The 17,460-nt window shown below is 33.0% G+C and overlaps 1 protein-coding gene across 9 annotated transcripts in view; it reads right to left on the reverse strand.

Annotated features, from left to right (window-relative positions):
- Positions 1 to 17,460, reverse strand: part of LOC140434136 (protein peste-like) — a 149,735-nt gene that overhangs the window by 27,464 nt on the left and 104,811 nt on the right. Inside the window, exon 1 of one of the 9 annotated variants that reach the window (XM_072522181.1) lies at positions 8,911 to 9,069. The exons of the other annotated variants lie outside the window; for them this stretch is intronic. Coding sequence (XP_072378282.1) covers positions 8,911 to 8,952 — 42 coding nt within the window. The 5' untranslated portion in view covers positions 8,953 to 9,069. Of the gene's footprint in view, positions 1 to 8,910; positions 9,070 to 17,460 lie in introns of those variants that run through there. 9 annotated transcript variants of the gene reach the window in all.

The following is a 17,460-nucleotide window of genomic DNA, read 5'->3' on the forward strand; positions in this document are numbered from 1 at the left end:
GACTTTATATATAAATAGGTATTAATCTATCCAAAAAACACAAAGTTCACTGAACCGTACAGCAGAAATTCAACGGTATTTATGTTTTTTTTAGGAGAGGACTTACTATGTTGTATTTGTATTTATTCATTGTATGTAGTAAACAAGAGTAGCATTTTTTAATATTGTTCAGAAGCTATTGTATTTTGACATTGTACTTCGATAATTTTTTAATTTTAATTTAATTTAATAATTATTAATATAGAAAGGAAATTACCTACAATTTGTAATATTGGAATTACTTTAATTGACGTTTATGCTTACAGAATGTTAGTGCTTTTCATAATACCTTAATTTTGTATACAACTACACTTTATTTGGTATTGATAGAGAGCTATGTAAGCAAAGCTCTTACAAAGTCAACAATTTTTAAAATTTCTCTTTACAATTATATTGCCACTTAATCCCACAGTTCTTTTTTACCTTATTTAACCTATACGAATACCATAGAATTTGTTTCTATATTTACTATCATTGGCAGCAAAAAGCGCGAAATGCGTTCAACAATATGAAAAAGTGGTTCACAAGCAAAATCTCAATGGAACTAAAATTAAGACTGGTCAAGTGTTATGTCTTCCCGGTCTTGTTCTATGGAGCAGAGGCATGGACCACAACGGAAGCCACCCTGAAGAAACTAGAATCCTTTGAGCTGTGGATATATCGCCGTATTCTTCGGATATCCTGGACAGACCACAGCACTAACGTGGAAGTAATGCAGAGAATAGGCAAAAGCAAAGAAATAATCTTCACCGTAAAGAAACGGAAGCTTGAGTACTTCGGACATGTCATGAGGCATACTAAGTACCGGCTTCTACAGTTAATAGTCCAAGGAAGAATCGACAGTAGGAGGGGACCGGCAAGAAGACGACACTCATAGATGCATAACCTGCGACAATGGTTCGGACTAACATCGACCGAACTGTTCAGAGGTGCCGTAAACAAAGTCAAAATAGCCTTGTTAATAGCCAACGTCCAAAACGGATAGGGCAAACAAAGAAGAAGAAGAAGGCAGCAAAGACGTACAGCTGGTTCCTAAAAAAACTGATACGACTCTTTGTAAGATTTGATCATTTTGAGCAGTGTATTTGATTGGTCTGACATTATATTATATTTATTATGACAGACAAATAATAAAATAAACAAACAACAAACAATTGATTACATAATGTTAATCCGTAAATTGTAATAACTATTAAGGTCTAAATTTTGATATTATTGTGAATTCCTTCATTTTATAAAGAGTACATAAATAATTATTAGATTTCTATGAACCTTGCGAGCCAGTAGGATTTAGAGCTGGATACGGAACAAATGATCATTTGCAAACCATTAAGTCGTTGATTGAAAAAAACCATTGAATATAATACACCCCTGATACTTGTCTTTGTCGACTTTAAAAAAGCATTTGATATGGTCAATCAAAGTGAAATGCTCCACGCTCTAACACAATGTAGAATAGATCATCCCTCATCAGATACATCTATCAGCATGCTACAGTCTGTGTAAGACTTAATGAAGATACTGGGACCTTTCGTATTGAAAGAGGTATTCGGCAAGGAGACAACATGTCTCCTAAATTATTTACAACTTTGCTAGAATACGCTTGTATAACAATAGATTGGAACGAAAAGGGCATCAATATAGATGGAAAATTTTTAAATAACCTTAAATTTGTAGATGACCTCGTTTTTATTGCAGACAGCTTTGATCAGGCACAGATAATACTACAAGAATTCTATACTGCCACAAAAAGAGTTGGTCTTAAAATGAATTTCTAAAAAACACAATTTATGACAAATTTAGTCCACAACAAAAACATCTCAGTACAAGACAAAGATACTGAGCCAGTTGACTCCTATAAATACTTGGGCCATCAGATCAGAATAAGTCGAGACAACCAAACAATCGAGCTGAAAAGAAGAATATAGCTCGCTTGGGCTGCATTTGGAAAGATGAAGGATATTTTTAGGTCTAAGATTTAAATGTGTCTGAAAAAAAATTATTATATAAAAGATTAAAACAAACGACTTAACTCAACAATATATTAAAGCAACAATTGTAACCAAATTAAAAAATAACTGGACACTCTCAGAGGCGGCCAAACATTTTAACATAAGCAGAACCATAGTTTTTCTATTAATAAAAAATGGAGGGAACAAAAAACTCTCGAAAGAAAGCGAGAGCCTGGAAAACCAAAACTATACTAAATTTAGGTATGTAAAAATAAAATTAAGATTTTGTAATATCTCCCTCAGCATTCATAACAGCTTGTAGTCTTTGATCCATCCTCGTGAAAGGAACTATGAAATTGTCTTCTTTCCAAACCTGTTGTATACCGTGCCACAGCTCTTCAGCAGTTTGAGCTATAAAATTACGCCGATACAACCGTTTTATAATAACCCTCCACACATTCTCGAATGGGTTTAAATCTGGAATGTAGCTGGGCCATGGTAAGGTTTCGATATTGTTATTCTGGAGCCACTGGTTTATTATATTTGGGAACAACATGTCTCAGCTAGTAAAACGCTCCTTGATAGACCCATAGGTCAGAGCAGAAGAGGAAGACCCAGAACAAGGCATGAGAAATATGGGAATACGTGCTTAGAAAAGAAAGGCGATTGATAGGGACGACTGGAGAGAAATTCTTGAGGAAGCTAGGATCCACGCAGGGTTGTAAAGCCGGAATGATAATGATATATCAAGTTCAAAAACGATTTTATCTTAATCGACAAAAAAATTCTTTGTATTATACATTAACCAAATATTTCTATAAAATATATATAAAAATAACATAAATGATAAACGATTTGACCTGAATTACTAAATAATAGTATTTGTACTTATCAATGAAAACAAAGATAAAAAATGTTGTATACATAATTATTTGGTATAATGGACGTGCATTAATAATTTTTATCGCTTGTACTGAATAAGAACTACACATTAAATATGTGTTTCAAGAATTTTATGATTTGAATTAACTACAAGTTTTATGACCAATAAAAAAGACCTAGCTTATTAAAAAACAAAATCATTTAAATGGTATATACAAAATTTTCTTATTCTTAAGATGCCGTGCATTTCTGCGTAGGAGTTCACTATACATTGACTTGTCAGGTGAGATTCTAAATAGTCAGGATTACATTATTTTATTTTGCATTCATTGAAAAAAACTTCGTAACTGTGGATTTTTGTTCATTGGCGAATATAATGCCGCCATGACATCTTTCTACGTCCTAGACATTTGTTATCCTCTATCTTTCCTTCTAGTTTCGTTCTACTCGTAATATGTGCCCTAAAAATGCAGTATTCTTATTTGTACATAATCAAACTTTCTATCATGAAGTTTCACTCTTCTTAACACTTCCTAATTTTTAATTATTCATAATTTCTTTATATAAACAATGTGTTCTGGGAAAGGCCAATGGGAAGAAGGTCTGTAGGGCGGCCTAAAAAAAGGTGAAAAGATGCAGTCAAAGAAGATCTAGGGAAAATGGAAGTGCGACAATGGGAATTACTGGCATAGGACCGAAAAACATGGAAGGCAATAGTAAACGCGGCAAAAACTCACGAAGAGTTGTACCGCCATTGGTGATGATGATGATCATAATTTCTTTTTGAAATGTGTTGGTGGCCCAGGCCCCGCATTTCAAAAAGTTCAAGTTTGTTAATGGATCTCGCCTTTAAAAATCGTGATTGCATTCTGTACAAGAGAACCGGCCAAACGTAACACTTGAGTATCTTGTATCCCAGGTTGAAATCCAACTTGTGAAATTGCAAAGTATTTCTGGCTTGTCCTACTCTGCTCTTTAGATGAGCCTCAGGGTCCTCTACTAAAGTTACATATATATTTGCATTTCGGTAAATCTTTCTACCTATAAACACTGTTTTTGTCTTCTTGAGATATATTTTCAAAGGCAAAGCTTCACTAATTAGTCAAGCAAGCAAGCAAGAGTTAGACATCATTGAAATGACATTAAAGATCTGTCGCTGTATCATCAGCATAACTTATATCAATAATAATTATGCCAAATACTTTAATATCCTTAATAGAGTCTGCCACTGATTCTTCGAATACTTTTTCTACGTAGCTGGCCTAATAGTAAAGATAAAAGAAGCCAATCTAAGATGTGCAAATTATATGAAAATAATGCCACAAGAACACTCAATGAAGAAACTCTATCGATGAATCACGAGACTAAATCGACATTTTCATTCGACTGATTATTTGAAAAATATTTGAAGCAACTGAGTTTTAGATGCAAAGATATGCTTGAAAACAAATAATAAGCCAGTCTTAGACCCTCTATATTTTGCAGTCTCGTAGAATAGTAATAGTATTTTCAAAAATAAATCAAAAAGAATATAATGGATAAACTGTTATACCAAAATTAAACTGAAGATAAGATATTGTTCAAGAAAAAATAATTTATATCAAATTCTTAAAATTCTATTAAATGATAAAAATATCTTTATTCGTGGTACCCATTCCAGTATTCTGGGTTTTTTACCAGCTTATATTATATTGGTGGCACAGGTTTGCCACTTTTTGTTGCACAGGTATAATTATTGATCCAGTAATTGTTCTTAAGTTAAACGGATCCCTGGTAGATGTAAATATAATGCAGATATCGGACCCAACATTAAAAAGATCAGGTGGTAAATGTTATAAAAATTCACAAAACAAGTAATAAAAAAAGATCGACAGCATATTGACATCGCACAAATTACTAAGAAAACAAAATAACTAGTGACATTTAGATTAAGCTTTTAAAAAACATTTGTAAATTCTTCTGTGGGCGTGGTCAGAATACCCAATTAGAAAACAAATAGAATACATTATGATCAACAAAGAATTTAAAAATGGAATAATCAATTTCCAAACGAACCCGTGTACCAAAGAAGCTAATGTACTAAATAAAAGATCATACAACCTTGCCGATAAAGAAAATAACTTTATCATAAACGATATCGATAAACTAAAAAGATAGAAAGAGTACATTAAATAACTATTTGGTGATGAACGATAAGTAAAAAAAAAACTATTACAGATCTCACAATAACAATGGAAGAATTAGAAAATGCAATAAGAATAGCAAAAAATAGAAAAGCTAAAGGACAAGATAAAATACCAACAGAAATACTTAAAATATAGTGTTCGAAACAGGGAAAATACCAAAAGACAAAATTCCTTATTTGTGATCCCTTCAAACCAAGAAAATGCTAAAAAGTGGTCCGACTATTTATAGGAGTCTTATGAGTCACGTGTTAAAAATCGTTCTATGGATAATTTACTTCAGAATTAATGTTAGAATTGAAAGAGAAATTAATGATGCGCAATTTGATTTCCGTAATAATCTTGGAAAATGGGAGGGGTACTATTCAGCGTGCAAGTACTTGTTCAGATGTGCAAAAATGCCAATCATAATATGTGTTTTATAGACTTTGACAAAGCATTTAACAAGGTTAAACATAGAAAATAGTGGAAATAGACTACACATAGTTGAGAATTATATAAAATCTATACCATTACCGGCAAGAAAATATCAGAATTGGCCTAAACAGTTCTGAATCAATTAAAATTCTTTGTGGATGGGTTAGACAGGGGCGCATCTTGTCATACTGCTTTTTAATCTGTACTTCGAGGATATCCTAAAAGACGCAATTGCCAGGGTTGATGTCGGTATCATGGTCAACAGAATTATGATCAGTAATCTGGGATACGCGGATGTTACTGTGTGGCTTGCGAGTTCTGCGGAAAAACTACAGTTATTTGTGACAGTGATACCGAAAAATGAAAAATGCGGCTTAAAACTTAATACTTTAACAATTAAATATATGGTAGTCAGCAAAATATCGGTGATGATTACAGACTTCGAACATATATGGTATGAAAATAGAGAAAACCGTGACTTACCTGGGTTTACATATAAATGACAACTGAAATATGAACAAAGCTATCAAGATGTTTAGTACTAAAATAATTAAGATTATGGCATCCACAAGCACCAAAGCAGATTCTAGATATCCAACCTTTAAACTCAGCAGATGCAGGGAGTGAACACAAACTAGTACTAGCAAAAATAAGAATGAAATTAACATCAAAACATTTTCTACAGGAAATCACCGAGGAAAAATTCAATATAGAATCACTGTGAAACGACTCTACAAGACAAATGTACCAAAGAGGGTTAGCAGAGAAGCTATAGCTAAAACAAATAGTCGACATCGAAGATATAAACGCGAGCTGGGAGAAAATTAAAAACAACATTGAAGAAGCAGCAATAGAAGCTCTAGGAAAACGCTGTCATTCTAAACAAAAGTCGAAAAAGCGAAAAGTCATACTAAATAAAAGAAACAACAACAATACACCATGGTTTAGAAAAGAAATAAAAGAGAAATGTAAAGAAAAACAAGAGGCCTACACGAAGTACAAAACATCAAATACTCCAGAATCCTGAGACATCTATAGAAAAATACGAAATAAAACAAAGCATTTGGTAAGAAGAAAAAAAAATGAATACTGGGAAAAGTTTACAAAAAGAATGGAATGCGACTTCTATGGTACAGAAAAACAAATATTACGTCTTACAGCTACTGTATAAAAGAAATATACCAATCAATATTATACAAATCATCAAAAACTTGAGATTTATTAGTGGTGGAGCATCATTCGTTCTCGAAACAGAAAGTGTTAAAAAGCGGCGAGATATTTTGGCGCTGCATCCAAAGAAACACTAAGTGTTCCGCAAAAGTGTTTACAATAGGCTGTGAGGACCTCACCATCACAAGAAGTGATTTGGTACATAATCATGAAGCCGATCCAAAAAAGCTTGAAGTAAAGATGGTAACCAATGCATTTAAAAGAAAAGCCCAAGAGGACATATCGGAAAAGCCTGCCAAAATTACAAGAACTGCTGTTGCTGAGTGTGATGCTAATTTGCTGACGGTTCCTGACATAGCTAGCATAAGAAAGAACATTTACAACTGTCGTCGTAAACTGTTACCAGGTCCGTTACCAAGAAGCATATCAGAAGTCCATAACGCGGTTAGTAATTATTCTCCTAAAACCTGTCGCAATGAAAGTTTTTTGTTTTTAAATCATCCTGAATTAAATGTAATTGTATTTTCATGCGAGACAAATATTCGTTTGTTGTGTAAATTAAAAACTTTGTATATGGATGGTACATTTTCATACAGTACCAAATATTTTCTACAATTATTTACTATACATGGCTTGGAAAATGGACATTATGTTCCTTTAGCATACTGTTTGTTAAAGGACAAATTGTCAATGACATACAAAAATTTATTTTCTTTATTAAGGTCTAAGATTTTTGAAACATTTCAATTATCATTAGAGCCAACTGAAATATTTGTGGACTTTGAAAAAGCAATTCACTGTGCTTTATTGTATATGTGGCCCAATGCAAAAATTAGTGGATGCCGTTATCACTTACACCAAAACTGGTTTAAAAAAATTCAATCTTTGGGTTTGGTACAAGAATATAAGGATACAAATTCAGAAATTGGAAAATGGTTAAGGCATACGTTTGGTTTAACTTATTTAAATCCAGCAGAAGTTGAAGAATGCTTTCTTTATGATTTAATGTCATATAAACCTATAAACGCAACACTTGATATATATGCAGATTATTTACTGGAAAATTACATTTTCGATAGCGCTCTATTTCCACCACACATATGGTCTAATCAGAATCCGTCTATTGCGAGGACCACAAATGCCTGTGAATCCTTTCATTCGAGATTTAATTCTTCTTTTTATTCAACACATCCTTCTATTTTTATTTTTATTGAAAAGTTAAAAGAATTTCAAGTAGACACTTATGTCAAAATAAATAGTTTACATATACCAGCAAAAATCAAAGATACTACTGTTAAGGCTAAATTGGCATTTTTGGAGAAAATGATGGATAAACTACGATCCCAACAAATACGTAGGTTAGATTTTATAAACGCTGTATCTTATCATTCCTATAATAGCAAATAAATCATTGTATACAAGTATATTAACGGTAAAATGTACAAAAATTAGGTACTAGTTGTATTATATTTAGATATTATTACAGCTATAAAGAAATAAAATGCACATTACTTTTATTAAAATAAATAAATTAATTAATTATGGTATTTTATTTATGTCGCAGCCATATTTATTTGGTGTCGAATATACCTGTAAGATAAAAACGGGAATTGGGGCTGGTGTCGAAAATTGCCATTAAATTTTAGTCGCTACCTGCTTAGTGTCGAAATTTCCTACGCCCATTTAAACAATTTAGGTGGCTAATGTTGAAAAAGAAACAGGCTTTAAAGGCTACAGACAAGAAGGAAGAAGAAGAAGAAGAAGCATCCATAAGCAGACGTGGTTGCTTAAACCAACCAGGTGTTTTGTAATATATATGTGATGAATATATCTTAGAAGAAAACAAAACATATTTAAGTGTTCACTTGAGATACCACGAAAAATCAAGATAAATCAAAATTCAGTCAAGATAATTGTTATTATTGTATATTAAATTCTGTTAAATAACTAAATTCAGTAAGAAGGCCAGTACCACATTCTGAAGAAATACCCAGTACAACATGCAGTAGTCCACCTACACTTCGAGCAGACGACTAACAGTCATCACCATCTGATGAAGTGGAGTATTTACAGTTGGATCATGAAATTAGTTTCAATCAGATCAGGAAACACACTAACATTTCGAACGTATTTGTTTTTATAATATAATTCGACAATAATTTTCAAGTTATAATTATAAAGAGCGACATAAACACACATTTGAATAAAAAATATTATTGTTGTTGTTAGATAAATCAAGCTGATTATAAAAAAATAATGAAACCTACTTTATGCGCACACTTGAGCAGAATAATCACCAAGGCTGCCATTTTAATAAAACACAGAGTCACTAAAATCACAATTTTAAAAATTTGGTTCTATTATTTTTTTTTTAATAATTTTTGTTGTACGCGATAGGGGTCACAAAGTCTGACTAGGTATACGATAATACATATTTGAACGAGAGATGTATTATCTTGATAACACAACAGTTTGGACTTTGAACAGTTTACACCCAATGATACTGAACGGAGTTTCATGATCGCGACGTGAACAATGGGGCAAAGTTTATTGGCGAAAAACCAGGAAAAAACTATTAGGAAACTATAAATAGTGCAGTACACTGACCTACGACATTAATATAATCCACGGGCTATGACTAACGATTTTTTTTACACTTTTATAGAACTGTTTATACTCTGTTTGAATATTATTGATAGTATTTTACAAAACAGATAAATTTAAAAACCCAGCAAGGAAACATAAGATGTAGTAAGAAAAAGACAATTTGTGAACTACAGAATACTTTATACAGGGTGACGCACCGAAAACGAAACAGATGCATTTACTGGCAGATGATTCCTTTTTAAAAAAAACGCTTGGACCCGTCGATTTTGTTATCGAGGGGGAAACAAAATTGGCATAAAATCACATTAACATTTGCAGCCCCCTAAGCGGGGGTGGCACGATCCCTAAAATCTTAAATAGAAAGGGGGGTCGAATGATCCATCATTTAAAAGGTCTTTCAACTCCGTTTACAATGATGTAAAATTCATGTACTTCAATTCAGTAGTTTTGGAGATTTATTGATTTAAAGTTTAAATACATCATCGTAAGAGGAGATCAATACATAGCAGCAAAGTTGAAAATGACCACCATTACTTTCCATGCAATAATAAAGATTTTGCTGAAAACGTTGCCGGACATTTTGCAATATTTGAGGAGTAATTTGATGGCACTCATTCACAATTCTTTGTCGTAAATCTTCTAAGGGTGTTGGCTGAGTAGCATAGATTTTGCTTTTTAAGTAACCCCACAAAAAGAAATCCAAAGGTGATAAATCTGGCGATCTTGGGGACCATTCAACGGCACCTCTTCTACCAATCCATTGACCTGGAAAGGTCTGATCTAAATAATGCCGAACTCTTAATGCGTAATGTGGTGGGGCACCATCCTGTTTGAACATCAACATATTCTCAACGTATCGACCATCATTCTGATTTTCAATTATATCTGTTAGCGCAGGATCTATGGCATTTTGCAGTAATTCCAAATACATTTCACCAGTCAAATTTCCAGGTAAGAAAAAAGGACCAACCAAATGATCGCCAAAAATGCCAGCCCAAACATTTCATTTTTGTGGCTGCTGTGTGTGTACCTCATGGTAAATTCTGGGATTAGAGTCCGACCAATATCGACAATTATGACGATTTACTTCACCATTTAAAAAAAGGAACATTCGTCGGAAAAGCAAATGTTAAATAAAAATTGTTCATCGTTTGTAATTCGTTCACTCATAACTTCACAAAATTCTAATCGCTTATCAAAATCGTCTTCATTAAGTTCTTGTACAAGGTGAATTTTATACAGATGAAAATTATGGGCCTTTAGAATCCGTTGGATAGTACGTCGACTAACACGACACGAAGTTTGCAATTTGCGGGTACTTAATGTAGGATCTACAATAACTTGCCCTAAAACCCCCACTTCTGTTGCTTCGTTCCTTATAGGATTTTCAATATTACGTTTTTTATTGGCGACTGATCCAGTTTCCCGAAATTTAGCTACAAGTTCTAGAACATATTTTCGGTGAACATTATTGTTCTCATGTCGCTCATTAAAAATTTGTGCTGTTCTATTAGCGCACTGATTATTTCCGAAAAATATTTCAATAATTTCAACCCTTTCTGCCGTGGAATATACCATGGTTAATTTATGTATAAAGCAATAAATGATATTTTAACAACAAAGATTGGTCAAATCAATCGCAAACTAATGTACTATTTCCTATTTAAAATAAGTACGTGGCATTCTCTACTTATCTTTCTTCAAGAAACAACTTTTTTTGTCACAAACGACACTTCAATTGCTATTTTTATTAATAGTAAACCATGGGCGTAGTAAATAAAAGCATTTAGTTATCAAGAAAATGCTTTTACTCAAATTTCTTCTGAAAGAAGTACAAACTAATTTGATGTACCTATTAAAGTCTACTTTAAACTTTAAATCAATAAATCTCCAAAACTACTGAATTGAATACATGAATTTTACATCATTATAAAAGGAGTTGAAAGACCTTTCAAATAATGGATCATTCGACCCCCCTTTTCATTTAAGATTTTAGGAATGATGCCACCCCCGCTTAAGGGGCTGCAAATGTTAAAGTGATTTTATGCCAATTTTGTGTCCCCCTCGAAAACAAAATCGACGGGTCCAAGCGTTTTTTCAAAAAAGGAATCATCTGCCAGTAAATGCCTCTGTTTCGTTTTCGGTGTGCCACACTGTATAATACAAATAACAGAATAATTAAGAACAAGTCTAGGGAAGATATAAGGAAGTACAAAATAACACAGTTGGGAGGCTGATAATTGGATCTAACGTGTATGGAGTTATTACTTAATCTAAGGTTCTATAGGTACTGTTTCACTGAAAATAGGCGATATATAGGTGATTATAGCTGTGTACTTAATGTATCAGTGAAAATTCTTCCTGAGGCTTAATCTAGCCCAATAAATATAAAGAGAGAAGTGATTTTAACACATTTATTCTAACTAAAGTAGGTACTTGTTGGAGCGTTCACCTGTATGATTTTTAGCGACCATAGACTAGTCCAAGCAAAGCTGATCATTGATAGTAGATTTAAAACAAGAAAGAAAATGGAAAATAATCAAAAATTAGACATGGGAAACTAACGCAAGAAAAACAGACGTACGAAGAGTGAATAAAGAAAATATTGCCGACCAAAGAAGATATAGAACACAATCATATCGATAACAAACGATGTCAAACGATTTGGTCAACAAACAATTATTGATGACAAAAAATTGACATAATTTCAGAAATGGTAGTGAACCCTATTTCTTTTACAGTCCAAGTTGCATCTATTTGCCGAATCAGTCAAAAGATTATATAAAAACAATTTGTTTTAGTAGTGAAAGAACTTTTTTCTCAATGGAAATGTTAAGGCACACAATGTGAGGTATTGGAGTGACACAAATCCTCACGTCTTTCTGAAACACATACTCAATTTCCAAAAAAAAAATGTTTGGGCAGGTATTTTGGGAAACCACATAGTTGGGCCTGTTTTTCTCAGGCTAACTTTCAATACTAACTTAACCGGTCAAGTGTATCTGAAGATGTTACAAAATGCAATTGAACCGGTAATACTTGAAATTCTGGAGAATAATCCAGATGAATTAGGCAAGTTGGAAATAGCGTGTCAACAAGATGGTGCTCTTGCACACCATTATGGTGCAGTAAGACGTTACCTAGATGAGGAATATCATGGTAGATTGATTGGACGACGAGGTACGATAGAATGGCCAGTTCAGCCACCGGAACTCACACCATTAGATATTTTTGTATGGGGATACTTGAAATCAAAAGTTTACGCTACAGCACCCGACAATATTGACATTTTGAAACATCGAATTGTTGAAGAATGTAGGGCAATTTCCCCGGACACATTTGAACGAGTACGGCAGGAGTTTAGAAATAAGATGCATTACTGTCAGGAAGTAGATGGAGCACATTTTGAATACTTACTATGGGAACTGTTTGTTAAATATTTATTAATTAAATGAGAAGCTACAACTTTAGTATTTATTTAATTTATTCATCAAAATGAGCTTAAACTTAAACAAAATTTTTATGAAAAAATAGTTATTTTCAATACCTTTTATTACTTGCTATAAGGTCACCTGTTATAACTAGTTGGGAAGCCTACGTCTGTTTATTACCTCCCTCCAAATTTCACTATTACAACAATAACCGTTCGAAAGATACGATGGAAACGGACTTTTGATTTGACTATAGAAAATGTCACACCGAGAGTGCAGTACGGCTAATATAGGAATGCACAATTGCCGGATTTCACGCCTTGTGCTTGGCGATACAAACAGGTCCAAGTGGTAGTCACAGAACCGTACCCAGATCTTTACGCCGGGCTCTGTTATTTATTATAAAATAATATATTGATAAAATAATTGCCTTCAAGTAGCCAAATAAGAGGCATGAATTTGAATAAAAAGACCTTAAGTTTTTAGCGAGAATTTTATTATAAAACTGTATACTTTATTAAACTAACAAATGTATTTTAAATTACATTTCTTGATAGCTATAAATATACACGGGTGGAACCTCCGGTAACTCGATTTCCGTGCACCCAGCCCAATATCCAAGAAAAACTTTTTCTTTTGTAAATATGTGAAAAATTATCGGGAACGGGAATATCGAAAAAGCTTTGCACATTTTTTAATCCCGGCGATGTTATTAAAAAAACAAATTGCGCACTTGAATCACTGCGAAATTTTAACACCTACTATGAATTTTTTTTTTGTGGAAATCTGAAGTGCAGTTTTTGTCCTTGTTAAAACATAATGCAGTCTCGCATTTTTTACACACAACATAAGTTTACCTAGTTCTTTGGCATAGCAACCTGGTAGTTTTCAGCGAAACCTTGTGTTATTCCATATGGGATAATGGTTTTCCTTGCCCACACTTGACCAGATGAGCAGGTATAAGGTTTATAGTGTAAGTTATTTAACATTATATTATATTTATACTTTATTAAACTAACAAATATATTTTAAATTACATTTCTTGATAGCTATAAATATACAGGGTGGAACCTCTGGGAACTCGATTTCCGTGCACCCAGACCAATATCCGAAAAGCCCATACTCTGATTGGACCGGTAAATGCATTTTATTGGTTATACAGTGTAAAATAATCGAGGTTACTCACAGATATTCAATTAATTATACTAAAGTCGTCCTCTACATCCGAGATGTCGGATTCGCTTTCGCTACTCTCCCCTGTGTTCGCGTGTATTATCAATTGGTCTACGTCATCTTGCAGGTTGTCCGCAGTCCACATCTCAGTTTCCGTTTTCTCAACAACATGAGTGACATAATTGCGCCAATTTTGCTCTGTGACGCGTGCGAAACCGTCGTCGATCAACTGGCGTACCTCGTCGTTTTAAAAAGTGGTATTATGGGTACCTACATATCGGTTAACTTGGTTCCACACCATTTCTATAGGATTCAATTCGCAGTGATATGGAGGAAGCCTTAAAATATAAACATTATGTTGTGAAGCATACTCATCAAGATAATACTTATCGTATTGATCTTTAAAAGCACGCGCTACGATTCGTCCAAATATATGATATTGCAATGGTCTTTTAGCAAACGTCGTATAGTTCTCAAATAATTATGGCGCCAATGAATAATATCCTCTCGCTCCACCATGATGCTTCTTCGGCCACGTTTCTTATAAACAAATCCAATATCTTTCAGAAGTCTGTATAAAGTAGAAAGAGACAACGGCTGTATATTCTCATTACCTTGTATGAAGTTATGTATATGCTTTAAGAATGGCGGCAAATTTTTCATGAAAAAATTCACAATGAACAATTCTCCGTAGAATACTTCTTACACCCTCGTCATATGTAAATATTCTAGAATTTGATTGACACACTCGTTTTTTACGTTTTTTTGGCGATTTCAACGTTCCACTCTGTTCTTTTTCTTTTTTGAAATTGTAAATGCTTCTTTCGCTAACACCAGTCATCAACAAAGTACGTCTTACAGCAGCACTTAGATTAAGTTGTTCCGTATTTTGTAAAAAACACAACACATTTAACACTACGAGTTTAGCGCAACCGTTAAATAATTCACCGGATTTAAACTTATGGGACTCCATGCTCTCTGTTGAAACTCGGACTAAATTTTGAAGTGTAGTTTCGTTTTCTAAAAGCACTTTCACCCCCTACCCATCCTAAGGATAGGGAAATAGGGAAAGCTTGGAGTTTATCAAATACTAATTATGACAAACAAGTTTATGGCCATATTTAGGTGATTATGTTAATGATGGTAATTTGTAGCAGAAGTTTTACAAAAAAAATAAAGACCTATTTATAGAAACAACATAACTGTATTTTTAATATTTTACATACAATAGAAAAAATCTAATTTCTATGAAAGAATTGGAAATTTGAATATTATATATAATATCTATAAATAATATCATTTCCAAGTTTCCAAATTCTTTCCTAGAAATTATGTAGGTTTTTTCTATTTTATGTAAAACATTAAAACTACAGTTATTGTATGTTGTTCTTGTAAAGAGGTGTTCAAATGTTAGTCTTATGAATATGATTCAATTGTATATTCTACTGTATACGTATACATGATATAAAATATTTTACTCGTACTGCCGGCAGATGCATTTTATACAAGCCGGTCCTGTGAGACAATGAGCAACCAACAGCTGGAGAAAACCGACAACCCTGCGCGTTTATTCTCCATAAGAAAAGCATTGCCGTATCTTACCCGTACTGCACTCTCAGTGTGACATTTTCTATAGCACTGTATATATTTGGGTATCACATGCAGCAACTTAAACTTATTAGTTCATAAGGTCGTATACTTTATTATCTTTTATTTTGTGATATTGGCAATTTATGTAATTTTAGTAAATTTTAATTGTTATTGTTATTTTCTTACTTTTTGTAAGCTTTGTTCATAAAATTGTACAACTTTCAGTGACAATAAAGCATATTTCTATGTATACATACAGCACAGACCATCAAGACCTTGACACATGTATTTTTTACTTAATAAAAAAACACATGCTTTATCAATTAAATAATACAATATTTATATACCTAGATACATGAAAAAAGACGAAATAATTTTTTAATGTACATAATATACACAACAATTTTATTTATAATTATATTTCAATTTGGTGAAACAACAATTTCAATTATTCTCATTTTACATTGATATGTACATTAGTCACTTACGTCAAGAAAAAAAAACCGGTATATAATTATAATTGAAATAAAAAATATATTTAAATTTAATAACAACATAATCAATACAGTTAATATTATAAACTGCTCGTCCAAAGTTAAAGATATCGCTGTAAACCAATAATTTAAAGATTAATGATTTGAAGTGTTAAAAGAATCGTAAGGAAAGCAGTTACTTCATCTGCTCAGGACCATTAGCAATGTAGTTTTTAGATGGTAACCATTAAAAAACTTTAAAGAATTTCCGTGGCAACGTTATTTTAACACGCATTAGTAAATTGGTTTATTTAAGTTGTCAGTATTTTAATTTAAGTAAAAAGTTCGTTCAATTCAATTCTGAAAAATGCTTAGATTAACAGAAATGCATAAAATAACAGTTTTACAAATGATTGGTTACGGAGATAACACCCGAACACAACAGGAAGTAACTCGCCTATTTCATTTAAAATTTTCTTATTTACCGCCTATATCCCAAGGAACAATAAGTAAAATAGAGAAGCAGTTTCGCGAGTTTGGTCATGTAAGGCAGATAAAAAAAGCAGCTGCCAATGCACTGAGTGATGAACTCAAATTAAATGTGTTGCTTGAGTTTCAGGAAAATCCACATACATCGAGTAGACAGGCATCCATTACATTCAATGCTAGCCATACATCGATATGGACATGTTGGATAACAATATTATCCAATTAGAAGACGTTATGTTTTCTGATGAGTGTACTTTTTCACTTAACGGTCATGCTAATTGGCAAAATTGCCGCTACTGGGCCACGTATAATCCTCAATGGATGAGAGAAGAACACACTCAATACCCTCAAAAGGTTAATGTTTGGGCAGGGATTGTAGGAAACAATATCATTGGTTCCTTTTTCATTGAGGGCAACTTGAATGGCAACAATTATTTGGCACTACTTCAAAATGATGTCATTCCAACGTTGGCAAATTTATATCCTAATCCAGGTAGCCCTCAAGTTCCAGCGAATACGATATGGTTTCAGCAGGATGGAGCACCACCACATTGCCAATTTAATGTCCGGCAGTACCTCGATACAATATTTTCCATTCGGTGGATAGGGAGGCGAGGATCGATTGAATGGCCAGCGCGATCACCTGATCTTACATTATTAGATTTCTTGTTATGAGGATATGTGAAGAGCCATGTGTACAAAACTAAACCTTCTGATTTAAATGACTTAAAAGAAAGAATAACGCTTGCGATTAGGTCGATCACGCCTGTTATGTTAAATAATGTTAGTTGACAGTTTTACTTGAGATTAGAATGTTGCCAAGACGTTCGCGGTGAACATTTTGAACATCTACTTCATTAACATTCATAGTTCTTTTTCGTGTTCTACATTTTATTACCTTTTGCATTACATTTTAGTTTTTGATTGTATTGTAGCGAATTTCGGTAACCACATGATTTTAATTTATTTTATCTTAAAAATCTTAAAAAACTTGAAAGCGACAACATTTTTGAATGGAGAATGAAAAGCCCTTTCAAACGATATATCACAAGCC

The sequence above is a fragment of the Diabrotica undecimpunctata genome, chromosome 2 (genome assembly GCF_040954645.1).
Source record: "Diabrotica undecimpunctata isolate CICGRU chromosome 2, icDiaUnde3, whole genome shotgun sequence".
Classification (NCBI taxonomy): domain Eukaryota; kingdom Metazoa; phylum Arthropoda; class Insecta; order Coleoptera; family Chrysomelidae; genus Diabrotica; species Diabrotica undecimpunctata.